The sequence below is a fragment of the Australozyma saopauloensis genome, chromosome 1 (genome assembly GCF_035610405.1).
Source record: "Australozyma saopauloensis chromosome 1, complete sequence".
Taxonomy (NCBI): Eukaryota; Fungi; Ascomycota; class Pichiomycetes; order Serinales; family Metschnikowiaceae; genus Australozyma; species Australozyma saopauloensis.
In genome coordinates this window covers 1,292,527-1,310,111 of record NC_086131.1, presented here as the reverse complement: position 1 = coordinate 1,310,111, position 17,585 = coordinate 1,292,527, and the positions used below count along the sequence as shown (strand labels likewise).

Genomic DNA, 17,585 nt, shown 5'->3' with positions numbered 1-17,585 from the left:
TTAGTTCACCCAATTTGATCAACGACTGAATGTGATATCGTCGATACGCAAGATCGATTTGACAGTCTCAGCAGCCAATGTAATCGCGCTGGTACTGACTAAAGTTGGTTGCAAGACGTTTTCGGCAAATGTGTTGGTTGCACCAGATCTTCTGACAGAAATACCAGCGTTCTTTTCGCCCATCTCATGTCTGTTGCGCAAGTCGGTGACGACCTGAATTGGATTCAAACCAGCGTTCTCTGCCAAAGTTGTAGGAATCACTTCCAAGGCTTCGGCGAATTCTTTGAAGACAAAGTGCTCGATGCCCTCCAATCTGTTGGCCTCCTTGGACAACACACGCAGAGCCTCAACCTCTGGAGCACCACCACCAGCGATGAGAGCCTTCTCCTTAACCAAACATCTGATGACACAAAGAGCATCATGAATAGATCTCTCAGCCTCGTCAAGAACAAGCGTGTTGGCACCTCTAACAACTATGGACACGGTGGGTTTAGTGCCACGCGAGCTAATGCCCTGGATCTTGACAATCTTGCTTCCAGAGGACTCGATTTCCTCTATCAAGTCTGCAGAACCCAAGCGGTCCTCTGTGAAGTTGTCGATGTCAGCAATTGGCTTACATCCAGTAGCCTTGGTCAAAAATTCAACCTCATCACGATCGATGTCCTTAACGACCAAGATGTTTAGTTTGGCCAAAAAGTGCAAGGCCAAGTCAGAGACAGCATCTCGAAGGATGGATTTTTGGATCAACAAAACGTTACAACGAGCCTTTTTGATCTTCTTACACATGTTAAGTAAGTATGCACGCTCCTCTTTAAGAATCTTGTCCATCTGTCTGTAGTCGCTGACCACCACGTTATTCTCCATGTCTGGCTTAGGAGGCGAGAGTTGGAACTGAATGAAACCAATACGTGCCTTCTCAACACGGGTGGGTCCACCAGCAGATTTCAAGACATTCTGTGTAAGTACAACACCATCTACCATCTCAGTATCCTCAATAGTACCACCAACCTTCTTGATGAGTCTGATATCATTCAAGTCCACGTTGTTCTGAGATTCGTTGACCACGCGAAGAACCGCATCGACAGACAATGGCGACAAAAGTTGCGAGTGCTGCGACACAATCTTGGACGAAAGCGACGTCGTGGCAGCCTTGATGAGCACCTCTCTGTCACTCAAAGACACCTTATGCGACATCTCCAAAAACACCTCACATGCACGCTGAGCGGCACGTTGAAAAGACTCACCAATAAGATTTGGATGGATTCCCATGTTGAGTAACTTCTCAGCAGCTCCAAGAAAAGATCCAGTCAAAATAGCCACACTGGTTGTACCATCACCAGCCTCTACATCTTGCGCAGCACTAACGTCCACAAGCATACGAGCAGCAGGATGCAAAATCGCCATGTGTTTAAGGATGGTGGCACCGTCGTTGGAAATGATCACCTCTCCGTTTTTGGTCTTGATCATCTTGTCCATTCCTTTGGGACCTAAAGAGGTCCGAATAGCGTCCGAGACGGCACGTGCAGCAAGAATGTTGGCACGGCGCACTTCTTGTGGCTTATCCTTGTCACGGAACGTAGCGTTCAGCGGCAACTGGGCGGGTTTAGCCGGTGCCATTGTGTAATTGATGCTTTGTAGTTGGACTAAGGAATAGGTGGAAAATGAGGTATGGAGGGAGTGGTCACGTGAGCAACTAGGTTCGAAGTTGAGGATCGAGGATTCGAATCGAATTATGTAACTTTTTTAGATTTGAAAGATTGGGGCTTTCTTCTGTTTGAATTTACAGTTCTCGTGGTATGAGCTTTGTTGTTTGCTTGTTGTGTAGTGTGTAGCCTGGTCAATACTTGAAAGGGAGAAATGAGAGCAAATGACTTTGAAGAATATTTTCGGTTATGATTATCGCGCAGGCATAATTCCAAATGGTATGCCCTGAAGCTAATTAAATATTTCATTCAGCTAACAGGCAAGTGCCTATGAATGTTTCTAATGAAGTTCCCTGTATCTCTTCGTAGGAGTGTTTTGTCCCAGAGTTTCAATTCTATAGGTATTAAGTACTAACTCAATAATTCATTGGAAGAAAACCTTGCTCACATTAAGATCAGTTGAGGATGTTTTGTCCCTTTTTTGTCTTTTTTGGAGGTGCTGTATCTCTTGATGCTCTCAAATTTTACATAGAAATGACTGTCTCTGCCGACGGGGTGTACAAAACCAGAAATTGTTCGAACTTAATCTTGGCTATTAATTACATTGTGTTCTTAGCAGGGTCTATATTCTAACTTGTATTATCTATTTATTGGCGCTTGTTTCAGAGAACAACACGGACAAAGTCATCAATGATACATTGAAGCATTACTGAATGATTTATAGATGCTGGCCTCTAAAATTCCAAATCAAATCCAGCGAGTTGAATGTTTGGTCTAGATAAAAAATCACAAAGGCAACATGTCTGGAACTGGGCCAAGAGGTGTGATTCCATGTGGGTTAAGCTCCCTGTTGGATGCGTAAAACTTCTTGATATGATCGAAATGTGTTGTCTCTTTGAATCCAGGAACATTCCAGTACAAGTTCTGCAACCACTTCTGAATGTGCGGATAATCATGTCTCAACATTTTCAAGTTGCACTTGAAGTGCTGATGGTACACAACATCAAATCTAACAATAGTTGGAAACAACCAAATATCCAGCTCTGCCAATTGAGCACCAGTCAAAAATACATTATCAGGGCTACCCTGTAGATTTGATTGAAGAACACCCTCGAGCATGTCCAAGTGAGAAAACACATCTTGGACGTGTTCTTCGTAGACTTTTTGTTCCTTGGCAAGTCCAGCATTGTAAACACCATCATTGAGGTGCCCTTTAATACACTGGTTGAAGCCATTGATTTGTTCACGCAATCCTTCTGGGTACAAATCCACCTTCGCAAAAGGCTCTTCAAGAAGTCCGTTGAACTCGGAGTTCAACATGCGGACAATATCTGCACTTTGGTTGCTAACAATTGTCTTTTCTTTAGAGTCCCAGAGAAGTGGAACGGAAAACTTGCCTTTGTAATTGGGCTCTGCTTTCAAGTAAAGCTCACTAAGACGCTGAGAACCATACAAATGGTCTTCTGTGCCCACAGAAGTACCATACTCTGCAATTTCACTGGAGGTTGGAAATCTCCATCCTTTTTCGGCCAATTGCCAGTGCACCACAGAAACATCCAAGTATGACTGTAATCCCTTGAGTTCTCTAACCAATAAGACACGTTGGGCCCATGGACAGCCGTAACAAACGTACAAGTGGTATCTTTTTTTTTCAGGTGGGAAGCGGGCTCCAGGCTCCGAGGAAATCCAATTCTTGATTTCTGAGACACCTTCGTTAGCGCCGGTTTCTACTGCAAGTTTTGAGGTTTCGTTGTTCTAAAACGTTGTTAGTACAATGATCTAAGGGTGAGGCAACAATGAACGTACTTGAGCCATTTTGATTTCTGTTTGATGTGCTTTTAAAAATATTGATGAGGTTTGATAGAATATTTATAGTTTCGACTCACGAAGCTCCACGTGGGGAAATTAAAATGAAGGATATTTGTTTTGATCTAGCCATAATACTTAGTCAATACATTGGCAAAGCCTTTTGTCATGATATTGTACTAGGCTCGCATTCTCAGAATGTAGAATGTCCTTCCTGGAAGGTGTTTGTAAGCTAGAGTGGCTGGACTCAACAAAAAAATATCTCATTAAAATGCGTGTCGGCTTAAATTATATTTAGAAAAATACTCCAATTTCGACGCTATGTATGTGTCTACATGTCAAGTATTTACTAAACGGAATTCATCTGATACTTAAATTAACGGTAACTCAAGACTCAGCATTGAACGCATGAGATAGGAGAGGAGGAGAAATTCCCATGACTCAAAAGCTCCTGCTCTTTGATGAGAAAGGCATTTTTATTCAAATACAAATCGTTCTTCTCAAAGATTGCCTCATGAAGGTGTGGCACGATTCAAATCTATGCCCACCTGTGCTATGTTCTCTCGGGAAGTTGAATTTAATTTCAAAGAAAAACCTCATGCATGCTGAGAAATTACAAAGTGCTAGATCATCTGAGCCTGCTAGTTCGCACTTCTTTAATAGAATGAAATTACCTAGACAAAGCACAGTGCCACTTGGAAACTAATACAGGCCGGTTCACAACAATAAATTTCTTTATGAAGTTTTTAAGGTCAATATGAGTCGTAAATTGAAAGAAAAATACGGGAGTCAGGGTGATCAACCAATAGCTCAACCATCAATCCTTCTCATGTATCATATTAGTACAAGATTGTTCAGCATCATAAGAACGAACATCTGTATCAAAACCGCCTCTTCGCTGCTCAAATTTTGTTCCGGTGACGTTTCATACTCTTGGTACTAATTTTAAATCATCCTGGAATCGAATTTGTTTCAGCTTGAATGAAACTTAAAATTGCACGAATTGGGTAGCTCCGATCACGATATCTTCCTTTTACCTATCACAAATTCTTGCTAGAATGCCGCCCATTTTAATACTTTATGCTGCAGGCTTTTGTAATGGCAGAACACATGCAAAAAGACATTTCTGATAGCACCAGGGCTGGCCAAGACTTTTGTATAGCTCTCAAACTTAAATTAAAAAATGGATACACTTTATCTAGAGGAATCCGGGGAGCGGTTGCTCGATTTAGAAAAGAAAGTACTTTCTGCGCTTTTCAATCCAAAAGAAGCAGACATTGAAGGCATCATTGACTTAGGATCTATATTACTTGGCGATTTGAAGGAATCGAATGCGCAAGGTATCAGTGGTGCAGAAGAATTTGCGCTTTGGATGATTGGATTTATGGATCGGCGGCTGCAGGATGAATTATTTGCCTACAGAGATGCCTTAGAGGAAGCTTTGGAAAGTGGGAAAAGACTGTATGATATCAAAGAGCTCAAGGTCAATTTGATAAAGGCCCTAGATAATATGACGCCTGGGACACGGAAGCTTGCGGATGATCTTGCCAAAATCCAGAGCACGGCGAAAGCCACATACGCGAAAATAAACGATACGGGTCAAGGGGATGAACCAGAGTCTTTTACGGTACAGGCTGAATTGAGAAAAGCTTGTATAGAAGTGCAGTCCAAGATTCAGGCTCACTATCTTTTCTTAAAATTCACAAAGTTCTACCTTCATCGCGTAAAAGAAGCGAATTACAGTTTCAAACGTGTTAACGAGATCTTACTGAGCTATTTAGATCAAAGACGTGAAAAGAATGATGAAAAATCCTCCAATTGAGAAGCTTCCTTACAGTACACCTGTCGAGGTCTACGCCTCAGAACAACATGTTATGATGACCTCTGTTGACAACAACAGGGCTTGGTGAAGTTTCATGAAGTAGTACTCTCGTTATATATTCAAGTCATCGGATTGACCACAGAGTTGCGTAATTGTTTCTATATGCTCTACATTAATCAAAACATTTAACTCATAGAGTATTACGGCTAGATTACTGAATCAAGAATATCGAAATAGCTGTCGACCCTAGGATAAGAAGCGATCGAATAAGATGCTCTAGATAATGAGATGCTCTAGATAATGAACGTAAGATAAGAGACATCGAATAAGAAGCTCTGGACAACGACGTTAGGCCAAGACAGAAGCGTCGGGCCGCTACGACGGCTCGTCAATATGTCTCAGATGACCCAATGATTGTCCTCAGGTAACAAGAGGAGGGGTCATAAGCTTGCCGAAGATCTGACCCTTAGGTCAGATCTGGCTATAAGTATGGCTAGCTATGGTCGATTGTAGAGAGCAACTAATACAAGTTTTCTAACTGAAGTAATAATCGAGTAAACAGATTATTCGCCATGAATGATCGCCCTAACAAATACAGGTCTTCTAACCAAAGTAGTAACCGAGTAAATAGATCATTAGACTTGAATGATCGTCCTAACAATTCCGGCCGGGTAAAACTGGAAGCTATGAACGAAATCCTCGGTACAAATGAATTTTACACTACCTGAAAGGCGAGTCGCACTTCTTTTGGACTCACTCACATATTGGCTCTTGTTAGTACCCGCTGATTTTTTTTCTGTGGGAGCAGATCAATTCTTGTAAGCATGAAAATTCGAAGTGACATGAGTTTTCAGCATATCAAATACTTTAATTCACCGAGTAACTTAATTTTTGTACGGTGTCCGAGACACAGTGTCTCAAAGTTGTTTCAATTCTCTCAAAATGAGTTGGCGGGACGATCTTTTTGTAGATTTTCAGGACCCTGACAGACGTTGGTTCTTAAGTTCTTTACAAATCATCATGAAACGTCGATTCGACGAGCACGATCAACAACAAATACCGAAAATACCACTCAATGGAAATAGCGTACAGTGTGTAAATGCAATCGAAGACGCAGTGAGTATAGGACACAGACTATTAGAAGAAATCGATGAGGTCATGAATAAATACAAAGAGACAACTGCCGAGTTTCTTGAAAACTACGAGGCCAGTGTGGAATCGTTGCGACTTTTGAACTTACAGGGGTATTTCTTAAATATCCACCAGCAGGTACTTGGAACTTGCCTGACAGATTTTAAGCGCGACGCAAAGACTTTCGATACTGCTACGAAAGCTCAAACGAAAAGATTGAAGCGGCACGAACGGGAGTTTGAGAAACTCTCTACCGAGCTTCGTCAGTCATTCAGTGCTAGAATGAGTGGTGACACGAAGAAAAGAAGAGAAACCTTGAAAGAATTCCGTCAGCTATGCACTGATATCAAGGATGATTACTATAATCTGTACATCAAGTTTTTTCACTTTTTTGAAGTCCCTCTCTTTGTTCTCTCAGATCCTTCATTTCAAGCAATACGTGAAACAGTCGAGAAGGACTTTTTGAATCATCAAGACGGCAGTGTGCGACAATACCTGGTCCATAAATCTTTAGGTTTGGAGTTGGACAAGGCCCTTAGGCTGAAAAACAGCAGCAAAATCTGGAAAGCCATGAAGCCGCCGTTCTGAACTTGCCATAAAAAGAATCATGCTCAACCTATTAGCCAAGTTTCGGTTCAAAAACGCTTAGAAATTGCCCTCATTTGAAATTAATAATTGTCCGCTTCTTGTTAGGTTGACCAATCATTTCTGTTGATCTAGTTACCCAATTATTACCTCGGACAAAAGACCTGTAATAGTTGCCCTATATAAACAGCGGTAGCTAGCCCTGTTTATATCCCTTGATGAACCACTAGTCCGATCACGGGGAAGCGGTGGGGCATCACAGCGGCCCGAAGCTTCTGTGCTGTCATATTGTTGTTATCCAGAGCTTTTCAAACAATGAGTCTTATCCTAGCGTTGAAATCTAGCTCAATATTCTTAATTCGGCAATCTAGTGGAAGTACTCTATGAGTTGCCTAGCAAGTAGCGATAAACCCTGAACAATACTTCAATGCATGTAATCAATACACGTCAGGCTCATAAATGTTTTTTTTTTTTCTCGTCTCCATTTTTTTTCAGATTTTATACTTGCTGTGAAAAAGTATACATGTTCCATGATTGATTATCCTGTTCTATGCTATACCCAAGGGCGTGCAACACGCAATCCTCTCACAACCCGACCTGCTCCTCATTTTCGGTCATCCACTCCTTTTTCTCAGAATGAACCTCTAACACGAGATATGAAGCCTACAACTCGTATGAATGAAATGAATTGAAATATAGAAATGGCTAAATCAGCAGACCAGCTGCTGATTTGATGACTAAAAGTGACGGACTGCCTCAACGACATCCCGATGTCTGAGTTTAAGCTGCCTGTCGTTCCTCTTGTTGTAACCTCCGGCCTATAGCAACAACCGGAGGATCCACAATAATATGTTCGACGGGTATCTTGACTGTGCAAATGTTGATTTGTTTTTTTGCAGCTCTCCTTTCGAAGACTTCTTCTTCATCCGACCCATGTTCAAGTTTGGGCAGCTCGTCATCGACAGTTGAAACTCGCTTAAAATCATTTTCGGAGATGTCGGATGGCCAAGCGACCCCAATAGTTTTTCTAATTTCTCCCCGCCTTTTGAAAGCTCTCCGTTTTCCCCTATAGGGGGAATTGTTGAGCCACCGAAAATAGTTGGGTATGACGAAAATTGAAACTAACCAGATTATGAGCATCAATATGCAAACTGAGCAGAAGCATAACTTAAATTTCAGCAGAGATGACCAAAGCTCCCATGGAACGACAAAGTGTTTCTGAAAAGTGGGGTCCTGGGCAATGTATTGCAAGCTTTGAAATATGGGTGTCGCAGAAACAACGGTTGGAGCTGCTAATTCTTTCACCTCTATTGCGTCAACAAGTGGTGGCACAAAGGCTAAGAGCCCGAGAAAAGCTCCCGTTATCTGGAAGGCAAGCCCCAAATACAACGTTCGTGCCTGTTTAGCCATTTCCCACATGAGCGGTACAAGCTCGAGATAGTACACAAGCAGTTGAGTATCTTCGTTGAACTCTGCGAGAATCTTATCCCTTACCTTGTTGCAACTATCCTTCAATGACGCGTCGGGCGAATCAAATTCAATAGTCCCGAAAAAGTTAATTCTATTCCTGACTTCGAAATAATTATCGATCAAACTTTCTGGCCGCAAATCTAAGTCTGGTTCTCCCTTTGCCATAGCCTGAGCTCCGTTCATGATAGTTTTGTGGTCTGATACAAGCTTTCCAACGCTATCAAACACCGTAGTATGGAAGTCCTTGGTCATGATCAAAAAGTTTTCTTTAAATTTCGAATTCTTGGTCAACATGGAGTTTAAATGAGAGTTCCAGATAATTTGCATACGTTTGTACTTGAAGTCAAGTATCTCTCCATGGATTTTAACTTCCACATCCACAAAAGCTGCTTCTTCATCATTGGCATTACCATTAGCGTTTCTTTGTGGACGCCCACGAACCCAGTCGAAGAAACGCTTTATCCAAGATTTCCGAGCTGCTACAGGCTGCTGTGCATTGGCATTTCCATTTTGATTATTTTCTGCATCATTGGCATTACCATTAGCGTTTCTTTGTGGACGCCCACGAACCCAGTCGAAGAAACGCTTTATCCAAGATTTCTGAGCTGCTACAGGCTGCTGTGCATTGGCATTTCCATTTTGATTATTTTCTGCATCATTGGCATTACCATTAGCGTTTCTTTGTGGACGCCCACGAACCCAGTCGAAGAAACGCTTTATCCAAGACCTCCGAACTTCATTGGCATCCCCTTGATCGACATCTGCTACAACGGGATTTCCATCAGCGTTGACTGGTCTCATGTGTTGTAATTCTCTCCCTTCTTGATTCATGGTCAAATCAAGTCTGATTTAGAAGAAGTATGTATGGTACAAACACAAAGTCAAAGCGCCGCGCATGTATCACAAAAGGAAGCTTTGAAATATAATAAGAAACCAAAAATCTTTTGAAGACTGGGGTGCCGAATAGTGAAAATTATTTGACCTGCTCACTTTTTTTTGCTTCTCTTTCGATTATTCCAAATCAATTTCCTAAGATGATTTCGTGCTGAAAGAGACACATTATCGAGTCTCAAACCAACATGAACACTACAGCTAGCTATTAACAGTTGAGCTTGCCTATCGGATAAATCACCTAATCGTTGATATAAACCAAATTTTTCTCGTTTGGAGAGTGTCGCTCGAAGGACATAAAAGGGCATGGCTTTTTGACGCCTACAAGAGGTAGGCATTTCTGCTGATTTTCTATAGCGAATACGGTTATGATCGAATTTTCGCTTGGTTTAGTTTATCATTCATCTGGCAATTTTTGGGCCATATAATGCAATCGAAACCAAATTCTTTGTCTTTGGGAAGCTAAGCTGTTGCACAAATTATCAAATCCTCTTCTGCTGCAAAACCTATAGCTCCTTTTCGCGCATATCTGAGTTTCGGCAAGAAGTAATGGTCTAAATGGTGGTGTTGAATGACATCTTTGCAAGTCTGAAGTTTGCAACGGCAGAAATGTGTGACGGCATGAGCACTCATATAATCGAAATCCATAATTGCTCGATTTGGGCGAACCTGGTCATAATATCTTCCTCGAATCGCTCATGAACTCGTGCTAGAACAACACTGCCTCTCGCTATGAGTCCTTTCTGTTGCAAGTTTTGTAATGGCAGAACATATGCAAAAAAACATTTCTGATAGCACCAGAGCTGGCCAAGACTTTTGTTTAGCTCTCAAACTTAGTTTGAAAATGGATACACTTTATCTAGAGGAAACAGGGAAGCGGTTGCTCAATTTAGAAAATAAAGTACTTTTTGCACTTTTCAATCCAAAAGAAGCGGACTTTGAAGGCATCATTAAGTTGGGATCCGATCTACACAAAAACTTGAAGTGGCTTAATGCGATAAATGTTAATTATACAGAGAAAAAAAGGTATCTGCTAATCAGAAGCATGGATTGGCGGCTGCGGGATGAATCTTTCGCCTACAGAGATGCTTACGAGGAAATATTCCAAGCTAGGAATAGACTTTATGATATCAAGGAGCTCAAGGTCAATTTAATAAATACCCTTAATAATTTGACACCAGGGACACGGAGGCTTGCGGATGATCTTGCCAAAATCCAGAGCACGGCAATAGCCACATACGCGAAAATAAAGGATACGGGCCAAGAAGATGAACCAGAAGCTCTAACGATACAGGATGAATTGAGAAAAGCTTGTAAAGAAGCGCAGTCCAAGGTTCAGGGTCTCTATCTATTGCTAGAATTCACAAAATTCTACCTATATCGCGTAAAAGAAGCTAATTCCAATTTCAAACGTGTGAACGAGGTCTTACTGAGCTATTTGAATCAAAAACACGAAAAGGGTGATAAAAAATCCACTCAATGAATGCTTTTTTACAGTGCATTTGTTGAGATCGACGCCCCAGAACAACATTCTACAAGGGCCTTCGTTGGCAGCAACAAGGCCTGGTGAAGTTTCAGTAAGTAATACTCTCGTTGTATATTGAAGCCCACTAGTTGACCACAGAGCTGCGTAACTGTCTCGCTAGACTCTACATTAAACAAAACAATCTGGCCAAGTGTAAATGAATGCTATAAATGAAATTCTCGACACAAATGAACTCTACACCACCTGAAAGGCGAGTCGCACTTCTCTTGGATCCACTTATAGGCTCTTGGTAGAACGCACTGGGTATTCTTACCGTGGGAGCAGATCAATTCTTGAAGCATTAAAAATCGAAGTGGTTCTGACATGCGTGTTCAGCATATCAAATACTTTGATCCAACGAAGAGCTCAATTTTTGTACGGTGAACGAGATACAGTGTCTCAAATTTGTAACAATTGTTTCAAAATGAGTTGGTGGGACGATCTCTGTGTAATATTTCAGGGCTCAAACAAGAATTGCATCTTTGGTTCTTTACAAGTCATCATGAAACGTCGATTTGACGAGCATGATCAGCAACAAATACCGAAGATACAGCTTGATGGAAATAGCGTACAGTGTGTAAATGCAATCAAGGAAGCTGTTAGTATAGGAAGCAGACTATCAGAAGAAATGAATGAGGTCATGAACAAATACGAGGAGACAACTGCTGAGTTTCTTGGAAACTACGAGGCCAGTGAGGAATCGTTGCGCCTTTTGAACTTACAGGGGTATTTCTTTAATATCCACCAGCAGGTACTTGAAACTTGCGTGACAGATTTTAAGCGAGACTCTAAGCCCTTAGATATTGCTACCAAAACTCAGAAAAAAAGATTGAAGCGGTACGGAAGGGAGTTAGAGAAACTCTCTACAGAGCTTCGTCAGTCATTCAGAATTGAAAGTAGTGGTGACATAAAGAAGGGAAGAAAGTCTTTGAAAGAATTCCGTCAGCTATGTTTCGATATACAAGATGATTACTATGATCTGTACATCAAGAACTTCCACTTTTTTCAAGTCCCTCTCTTTGCTATCTCAAATCCTTCATACCAAGCAATACGCAAAACAGTGGAGAAAGACTTTTTGAATCAAGACGGGAGTGTGCGACAATACCTGGTCCATAAATCTTTGGCATTGGAGTTGAGTAAGGCCCGTAGGCTGAAGAACACTAGCAAGATCTGGAAAGCCATGAAGCTACCGTTCTGAACTAGCCATAAAGAGAATCATGCTCAACCTATTAGCCAAGTTCCAATTCAAAAACACTGAGATTCTGCCTTTATTTGAAATTGGTAATTGTCTGCTTTTTGTTAGGTTGACTATTCATCTCTGTTGATCTAGTTATCCAAGTTTTACCTTGAACAAACGACCTGTCATGGTTGCCCCATGTAAACTGCGGTAGCTAGCCCTGTTTATATCCCGAGACGACCTACTAGTCAGATCACGAGGAGGCGGCGGCCCATCATAGCGGCCCGAAGCTTCTGCGCTGTCATATCAACCTAATCCAGAACTTTCCAGTCAATGAGTCTTATCCTCGCGTTGAAATCTAGCTCAATATCCTTAATTCGGTATTCTTGTCGTAGTACCCTATGCGTCACCTAACACTCGACCACGTGAATTATTTCTCGCCTTCCCGTCGTTGATGAAGCACTATGATCACACTGAGTGGTGCAGTAAAAAACAGGTGCTCAATTGTGGTGCTGCAATTTTTGTTTTACTGATATCGCAGCTCCTTTCCAATTCTCGTGAGTACCAAGACTTTGCTTAGATATGCTAAACCAGACTTTTGAAGGACTTAAATCCATCTCCGTAAATATTTTTTGAAGTAAACGACGAAATTTGCACAGTATTTTCAATCGTTCCTTTCATCAGTAGCTTTCATCAGTATGGCCACTTGATTTCTACTCCACAACCTCATTTCACATTGTCTACAACACTAGCTTACATACAACCGATCATTAGTGACTAAGCGATAACTAATCCATCTCAATTAATTACTTGCACACAGAAAGTACAATCCTTATTGTATCTTGGAGCATCTTTCATCACTCATTTCATACTTCATTTTTCAGTTCAACGCTTCTCATCTTATCATATCTCATCTCATCGCCTCTTGATTATCATGACCGCCCACATTTTCGAGGAAACTCCCGTGACATGTGCTCAAATCAATGCCTGTGCATATTCACATTGGAGTAAATACTTCGAGGATCATATTCCTGCTGCGAAAATATTCAAAGACGTTCCACAAGCCTTTTTAGAGTATCTCAGAAGTGAAAGTATCAGGCTTCCGAATTCAGCCATAATTGATAGAGTGGAGGCAAATAGCGATAATGATTATAGTGATTGGGAAGATGAAGAATCGTCTAGCATTGACCCCGTTGCTCCTTTCATGGACTTTCATCAGGAACTTCAGTCTTTAGTTTCGAAATGGAGAAAAGTAGTCGTTAAACTCAACTGGTCTGCTCCAAAAGATGCCAAATGGATCTTGATTAATAACTCGCTCGAGTGCACATGTGTGAATGATATTTATCTTCTTCTTAATGCATCAGACCATATCACGCATGACTTAAACGGACATATCTACGACGAGTGCGAAGACAAAGATACTGGCGAGAGTTTGGAGCCAGAGTTGGTGATCAAAAAACATATCAGTGAACTAAATCCTGCTCTAGAATTTCGCTTGTTCGTTCGTGGCGGCGAAATCATAGCTGCGTCCCAGAGAGACTTGAATCATTACCAGTTTCTAGAGGGACTCAAAGAGAAAATTCATAGCACAATTTCGAAATTCCATCGGAACGTGCTTTCGCAATCTAAGTTTCCCTTGCGTGACTACATCATGGACGTCTATATTGCCAGCCCTTACGACACGGTGACTATCATCGACATAAATCCTTTCACTAGAAAATGGGATGGGCTATTATTCACATGGATGGAACTCTTGGAAAAAGACGTGGATGGTATATTCGAGCTACGCTTGATTACAGAGACCAACATGGGCGCGATGGGCAGAAAAGAACACAGTGAAAGCCAAGTTCCTATTGAAGTGGTAGATGCGCTGCTCAATAGTGAAGCAATGGCTGAGCTTGCGCGCGAATGGCAAAAACTTCAGTAGAACGGTCAAGGATCATATAGAAATTTACTGAATCGAAGACCATTTCTTTGCTACAAATTAGTACAAACACAAGCAAAGGATTACATAATAGTATTCACAAAATCAATTTGGTTTCTTGACAAACAAGTCAGCATCCAAGTTGATTCTTCCATATTCGTTCTGTTCTTACTAGCAAATAAAATCTAGCACGCACCACAAATTGAATACTCTCAAGAATCGCTCCTCCACTATAGATTTATAATAATTAATACCGTAATAGTCAGCTCGGTTTTTTCTCCGGGAATCATTATCTCACCTTTTTTCCCCTCCCCCACTTTTCACCTGTGGGACCCCCACTCATAACTCCAAACTACATCTTGTTCCCAAATGACGACGACCCTCACAGCTTCAAACGTATGAATTGACTCCTCTTTACTCAATTGCACCCAATTGATACTATGGACTAACATTAGATTCTTTTTCCCTCGTATAGAGGTAGACTTTTGGAGGGTATCACGTATAACCCCACCAACAACACCCTTTTATGGGTCGATATCATTCTTGCTGAAGTGCACAGAATTTCATTGGACAATGACAATTTCGAAGAAACTCATGAATGCGTCACTCTTGACGTACCAGGCGAGTCAATTGGTGCACTCTTTTTGACCAAAGATCCCAATGTAGTTATGGTTTGCGCCAAATTTGGGTTGGCCAAAGCCGATTTCCGATTGAAACAAATTGAATATGTCTTGAGGTTCCCGAGCGATGATGCCACTTCGCTGAGAATGCGTTCTAATGACGGTATTATTGACCCTTGGGGCAACTTATGGATTGGAACCATGAATGACTTCCCAATCACGAAAAAGGAAGGAGTTTTGCCAGAGGGAACCTTGTATCGTATTGATGCCAGCGATATGTCTGTGAAGATTATGCTAGAGAACACTCAGATCTCAAATGGGTTAGCCTTCAACAAGGATGGGTCAAAGTTCTACTGGACAGACTCTTTGACATTCACAGTTTGGCAGTTTGACTACAATAATGAAACAAAAGAATTATCGGACCGCAAACCCCTCATTGACATGCGAAACGTGTTTCCTGAACAGGATAGTCCAGAGCCGGATGGACTCTCTCGCTCAAATGACGGTGTGTTCTATCATGCTGTCTTTGGAACATCTCTGGTAATCAGATACAACTCTGATGCAGAGGTACTTCACAAATACGTGTTGCCGGCTTGTAGAATTACCTCGACTGCCCTCGGTGGTGCGAACGACGATAAGTTGTTCATCACGACTGCTCACTTGCACCTCGACGAATTTGACGTCAGTATCGACCCAGAGGATCGTGCTGGCGACTTGGGCGGATTCTTGTATCGCTGCGACTTACCTGATAAGGTGAACAGCAGTGCCAAGGCCTTGTGGGCCGGCAAATAGGTGATGCAGCATTACACGAGCTTTGTACTTGAAACATGCTTGCTGGATACCATGCGTAATCTGTATAATTAATTATAATCTTCACGATCGTTTTCGTTGTACACATGTAGTATACGCTGCACGAATTCTTCAACCAATACATTCTGGCTAGCTCCACCCATTCTTAATTCGCAAAGGCGCATATTTGCAATTTCTCTTCGATTTTCAGACATAGGCTCATTTGTCAACAGTGAATCTTCAAGAAGCTTCACGATAACGGCTAGATGCACTTGTAGGGACTTGCAAGAAAGCATGCTTTTGATCTGTGGATCCTGTGCAATTCTTTCAAAAAGTTTCTCTTTTGGACTGCTAATAGCTTTGTCATCTTTGGGGCTTTCTGTATGTTCTGTCTCTTGTTTTGCAGTCTCCTGAAGTTCAGATTCTACCGCCGTTGGCTCTCCTTTTGCGGCTAGTTCTTTCTGTTCATGAGAATGTGAAGGGTCTTTGTAACACACGAGCGAGCAGTAGCCGATGAGGCATTTTGGACATTTGTAGTTTGCCTTCTTTTGGTTGCAAATGGAGCAATTCCCAGCCATTTCCACAGTCGATACACGGAGAATTTGTAAAATATGAAGAATGCTTCTGAGTTCCTGTCAAATAAGAGTTGATTAATTTAAATCCTATGGTATATCGTGCTTCGCAGTTTGTAAATTAATTAGTTCAAGTCTGCTCATCACGAATCTGGGGTAGATGAGATGCCCTTGCCTCAGCTTCAGAACCGCAAAAAAAAAAACAGTATGAAACGTATAAATAGACGTCTGAATGCTGTTTTCACAATCATGGAAATTTTATTATACTATTTTTCTTTTAATTTTTGCTCCTCAAGTCCGAAGTACCAATAGAACACGGATAATCATTTCCGAATTGACGATCCATTGGAATTTGGAATTGTATCATTTCAACAATTTTCAACTCATTTGACCTTATGAGCACAGTAAACGTTCGATTTCTGGGTAGTCGGTGCTCTTTTCCGAATGCGGTAATCGTTCCGAAATCCCTTGTAATCGCCTAATCTATCGCGAAATAGAATACATCTATATATATAGATCCCTTATGCCACACCCTCAAAATTCCCAACTTGAATCTCCTTCGCACTCCCGCTCACCAAAATACAATGTCATTGCTCATTCCCAGCGAATGTGATTTCGAAGATGCTCACGAAAATCCACAAACTGAAATTCTATACCGGGAAGCCTTAGAACAATTACGTCAAAATAATCCACATGAGTTCAAATGGGACTTTGAAACTGTTCCAGGGTTCTTTGTGCAAGCAGACGAAGCAACCGACGATTTGGCGTTCAGGTACACGGATAGCCAAATGGGACGGAAATTGGAATGGAACCAGATCAGCGCAAAATTGGCAGAATTGAATGAGAACGCTGAACCAAACGTCAGCTACAAATTGATCATCTGCGCGCGTCACGGTCAGGGCTTCCACAATTACATAGTAGATAAATACGGCGTGCCGGCTTGGAACGAGAAATGGAGAACGTTGACCACAGATGGTGAGGTGACTTATGCACCAGATCCAATGTTAACGGACATAGGTTTAAAACAGGCACAAGAAAACCACATGGCGTGGGAGAAAGAAGTGCTCCAGCACAGTGCTCCTTTGCCCTCCAAGTACTACGCTTCACCGCTCCAGAGATCGTGCTGGACCCATAAGATCACCTGGGATGGGCTCAAGCCTGCTGAAAAGAAGACAGTGATTGTGGAAAATCTCCGTGAGACTATTGGTGGTAATTTGTGCGATAAGCGGTCCACTCGAACTGAGATTGAGCAACGGTTCGGACCACATGGGTTCCAGTGTGAGCCTAGCTTTGCAGAGGAAGATTCACTCTTCAGTCCGCGCCGAGAGACAGATGTAGAACATGCTGTGAGAATCAATCGTTTTTGTCAGCAGCTCTTCGCAGACGATTGGGATGTCTCTACTGGAGTGGTCGACAAGGCTAAGGCTGTGGAGCACTCGTTCATATCCACTACTACTCACGCCGGGTCAATCCGACTGTTCATTGTCGTTTTTGGACATAGAAGATTCACCATATCTACAGGCGGAATGATTCCTATTGTCGTCAAGGGCACTAGACTTTAAGCAAATTGTTCAGCACAATATATTAAATGTAAGTGAAAGAACCAAAAGTGGTCGTGACTAGTCGCGAC

General features: G+C 41.8%; 7 protein-coding genes across 7 annotated transcripts; 3 read left to right on the top strand and 4 right to left on the bottom strand.

Moving 5' to 3' along the window:
* Window positions 1-18: 18 nt before the first annotated feature.
* Window positions 19-1,617, bottom strand: PUMCH_000594 (uncharacterized protein; the record flags this gene model as incomplete). The annotated part of the gene is made up of 1 exon (XM_063019673.1): window positions 19-1,617. One exon carries the CDS (start codon window positions 1,615-1,617, stop codon window positions 19-21), a length of 1,599 nt encoding a protein of 532 aa, XP_062875743.1.
* Window positions 1,618-2,429: 812 nt separating this feature from the next.
* Window positions 2,430-2,963, bottom strand: PUMCH_000593 (uncharacterized protein; the record flags this gene model as incomplete). The annotated part of the gene is made up of 1 exon (XM_063019672.1): window positions 2,430-2,963. The coding sequence occupies one exon, from the start codon at window positions 2,961-2,963 to the stop codon at window positions 2,430-2,432; it is 534 nt and encodes a 177-aa protein (XP_062875742.1).
* Window positions 2,964-7,767: 4,804 nt separating this feature from the next.
* PUMCH_000592 (uncharacterized protein) lies at window positions 7,768-9,288 on the bottom strand (the record flags this gene model as incomplete). Its single annotated transcript, XM_063019671.1, has 1 exon — window positions 7,768-9,288. One exon carries the CDS (start codon window positions 9,286-9,288, stop codon window positions 7,768-7,770), a length of 1,521 nt encoding a protein of 506 aa, XP_062875741.1.
* A 3,696-nt stretch (window positions 9,289-12,984) lies between these two features.
* On the top strand, window positions 12,985-13,977 carry PUMCH_000591 (uncharacterized protein; the record flags this gene model as incomplete). Its single annotated transcript, XM_063019670.1, has 1 exon — window positions 12,985-13,977. One exon carries the CDS (start codon window positions 12,985-12,987, stop codon window positions 13,975-13,977), a length of 993 nt encoding a protein of 330 aa, XP_062875740.1.
* Window positions 13,978-14,642: 665 nt separating this feature from the next.
* Window positions 14,643-15,386, top strand: PUMCH_000590 (uncharacterized protein; the record flags this gene model as incomplete). The annotated part of the gene is made up of 1 exon (XM_063019669.1): window positions 14,643-15,386. One exon carries the CDS (start codon window positions 14,643-14,645, stop codon window positions 15,384-15,386), a length of 744 nt encoding a protein of 247 aa, XP_062875739.1.
* Window positions 15,387-15,454: 68 nt separating this feature from the next.
* Window positions 15,455-15,961, bottom strand: PUMCH_000589 (uncharacterized protein; the record flags this gene model as incomplete). Its single annotated transcript, XM_063019668.1, has 1 exon — window positions 15,455-15,961. One exon carries the CDS (start codon window positions 15,959-15,961, stop codon window positions 15,455-15,457), a length of 507 nt encoding a protein of 168 aa, XP_062875738.1.
* Window positions 15,962-16,539: 578 nt separating this feature from the next.
* On the top strand, window positions 16,540-17,517 carry PUMCH_000588 (uncharacterized protein; the record flags this gene model as incomplete). Its single annotated transcript, XM_063019667.1, has 1 exon — window positions 16,540-17,517. The coding sequence occupies one exon, from the start codon at window positions 16,540-16,542 to the stop codon at window positions 17,515-17,517; it is 978 nt and encodes a 325-aa protein (XP_062875737.1).
* Window positions 17,518-17,585: the final 68 nt, after the last annotated feature.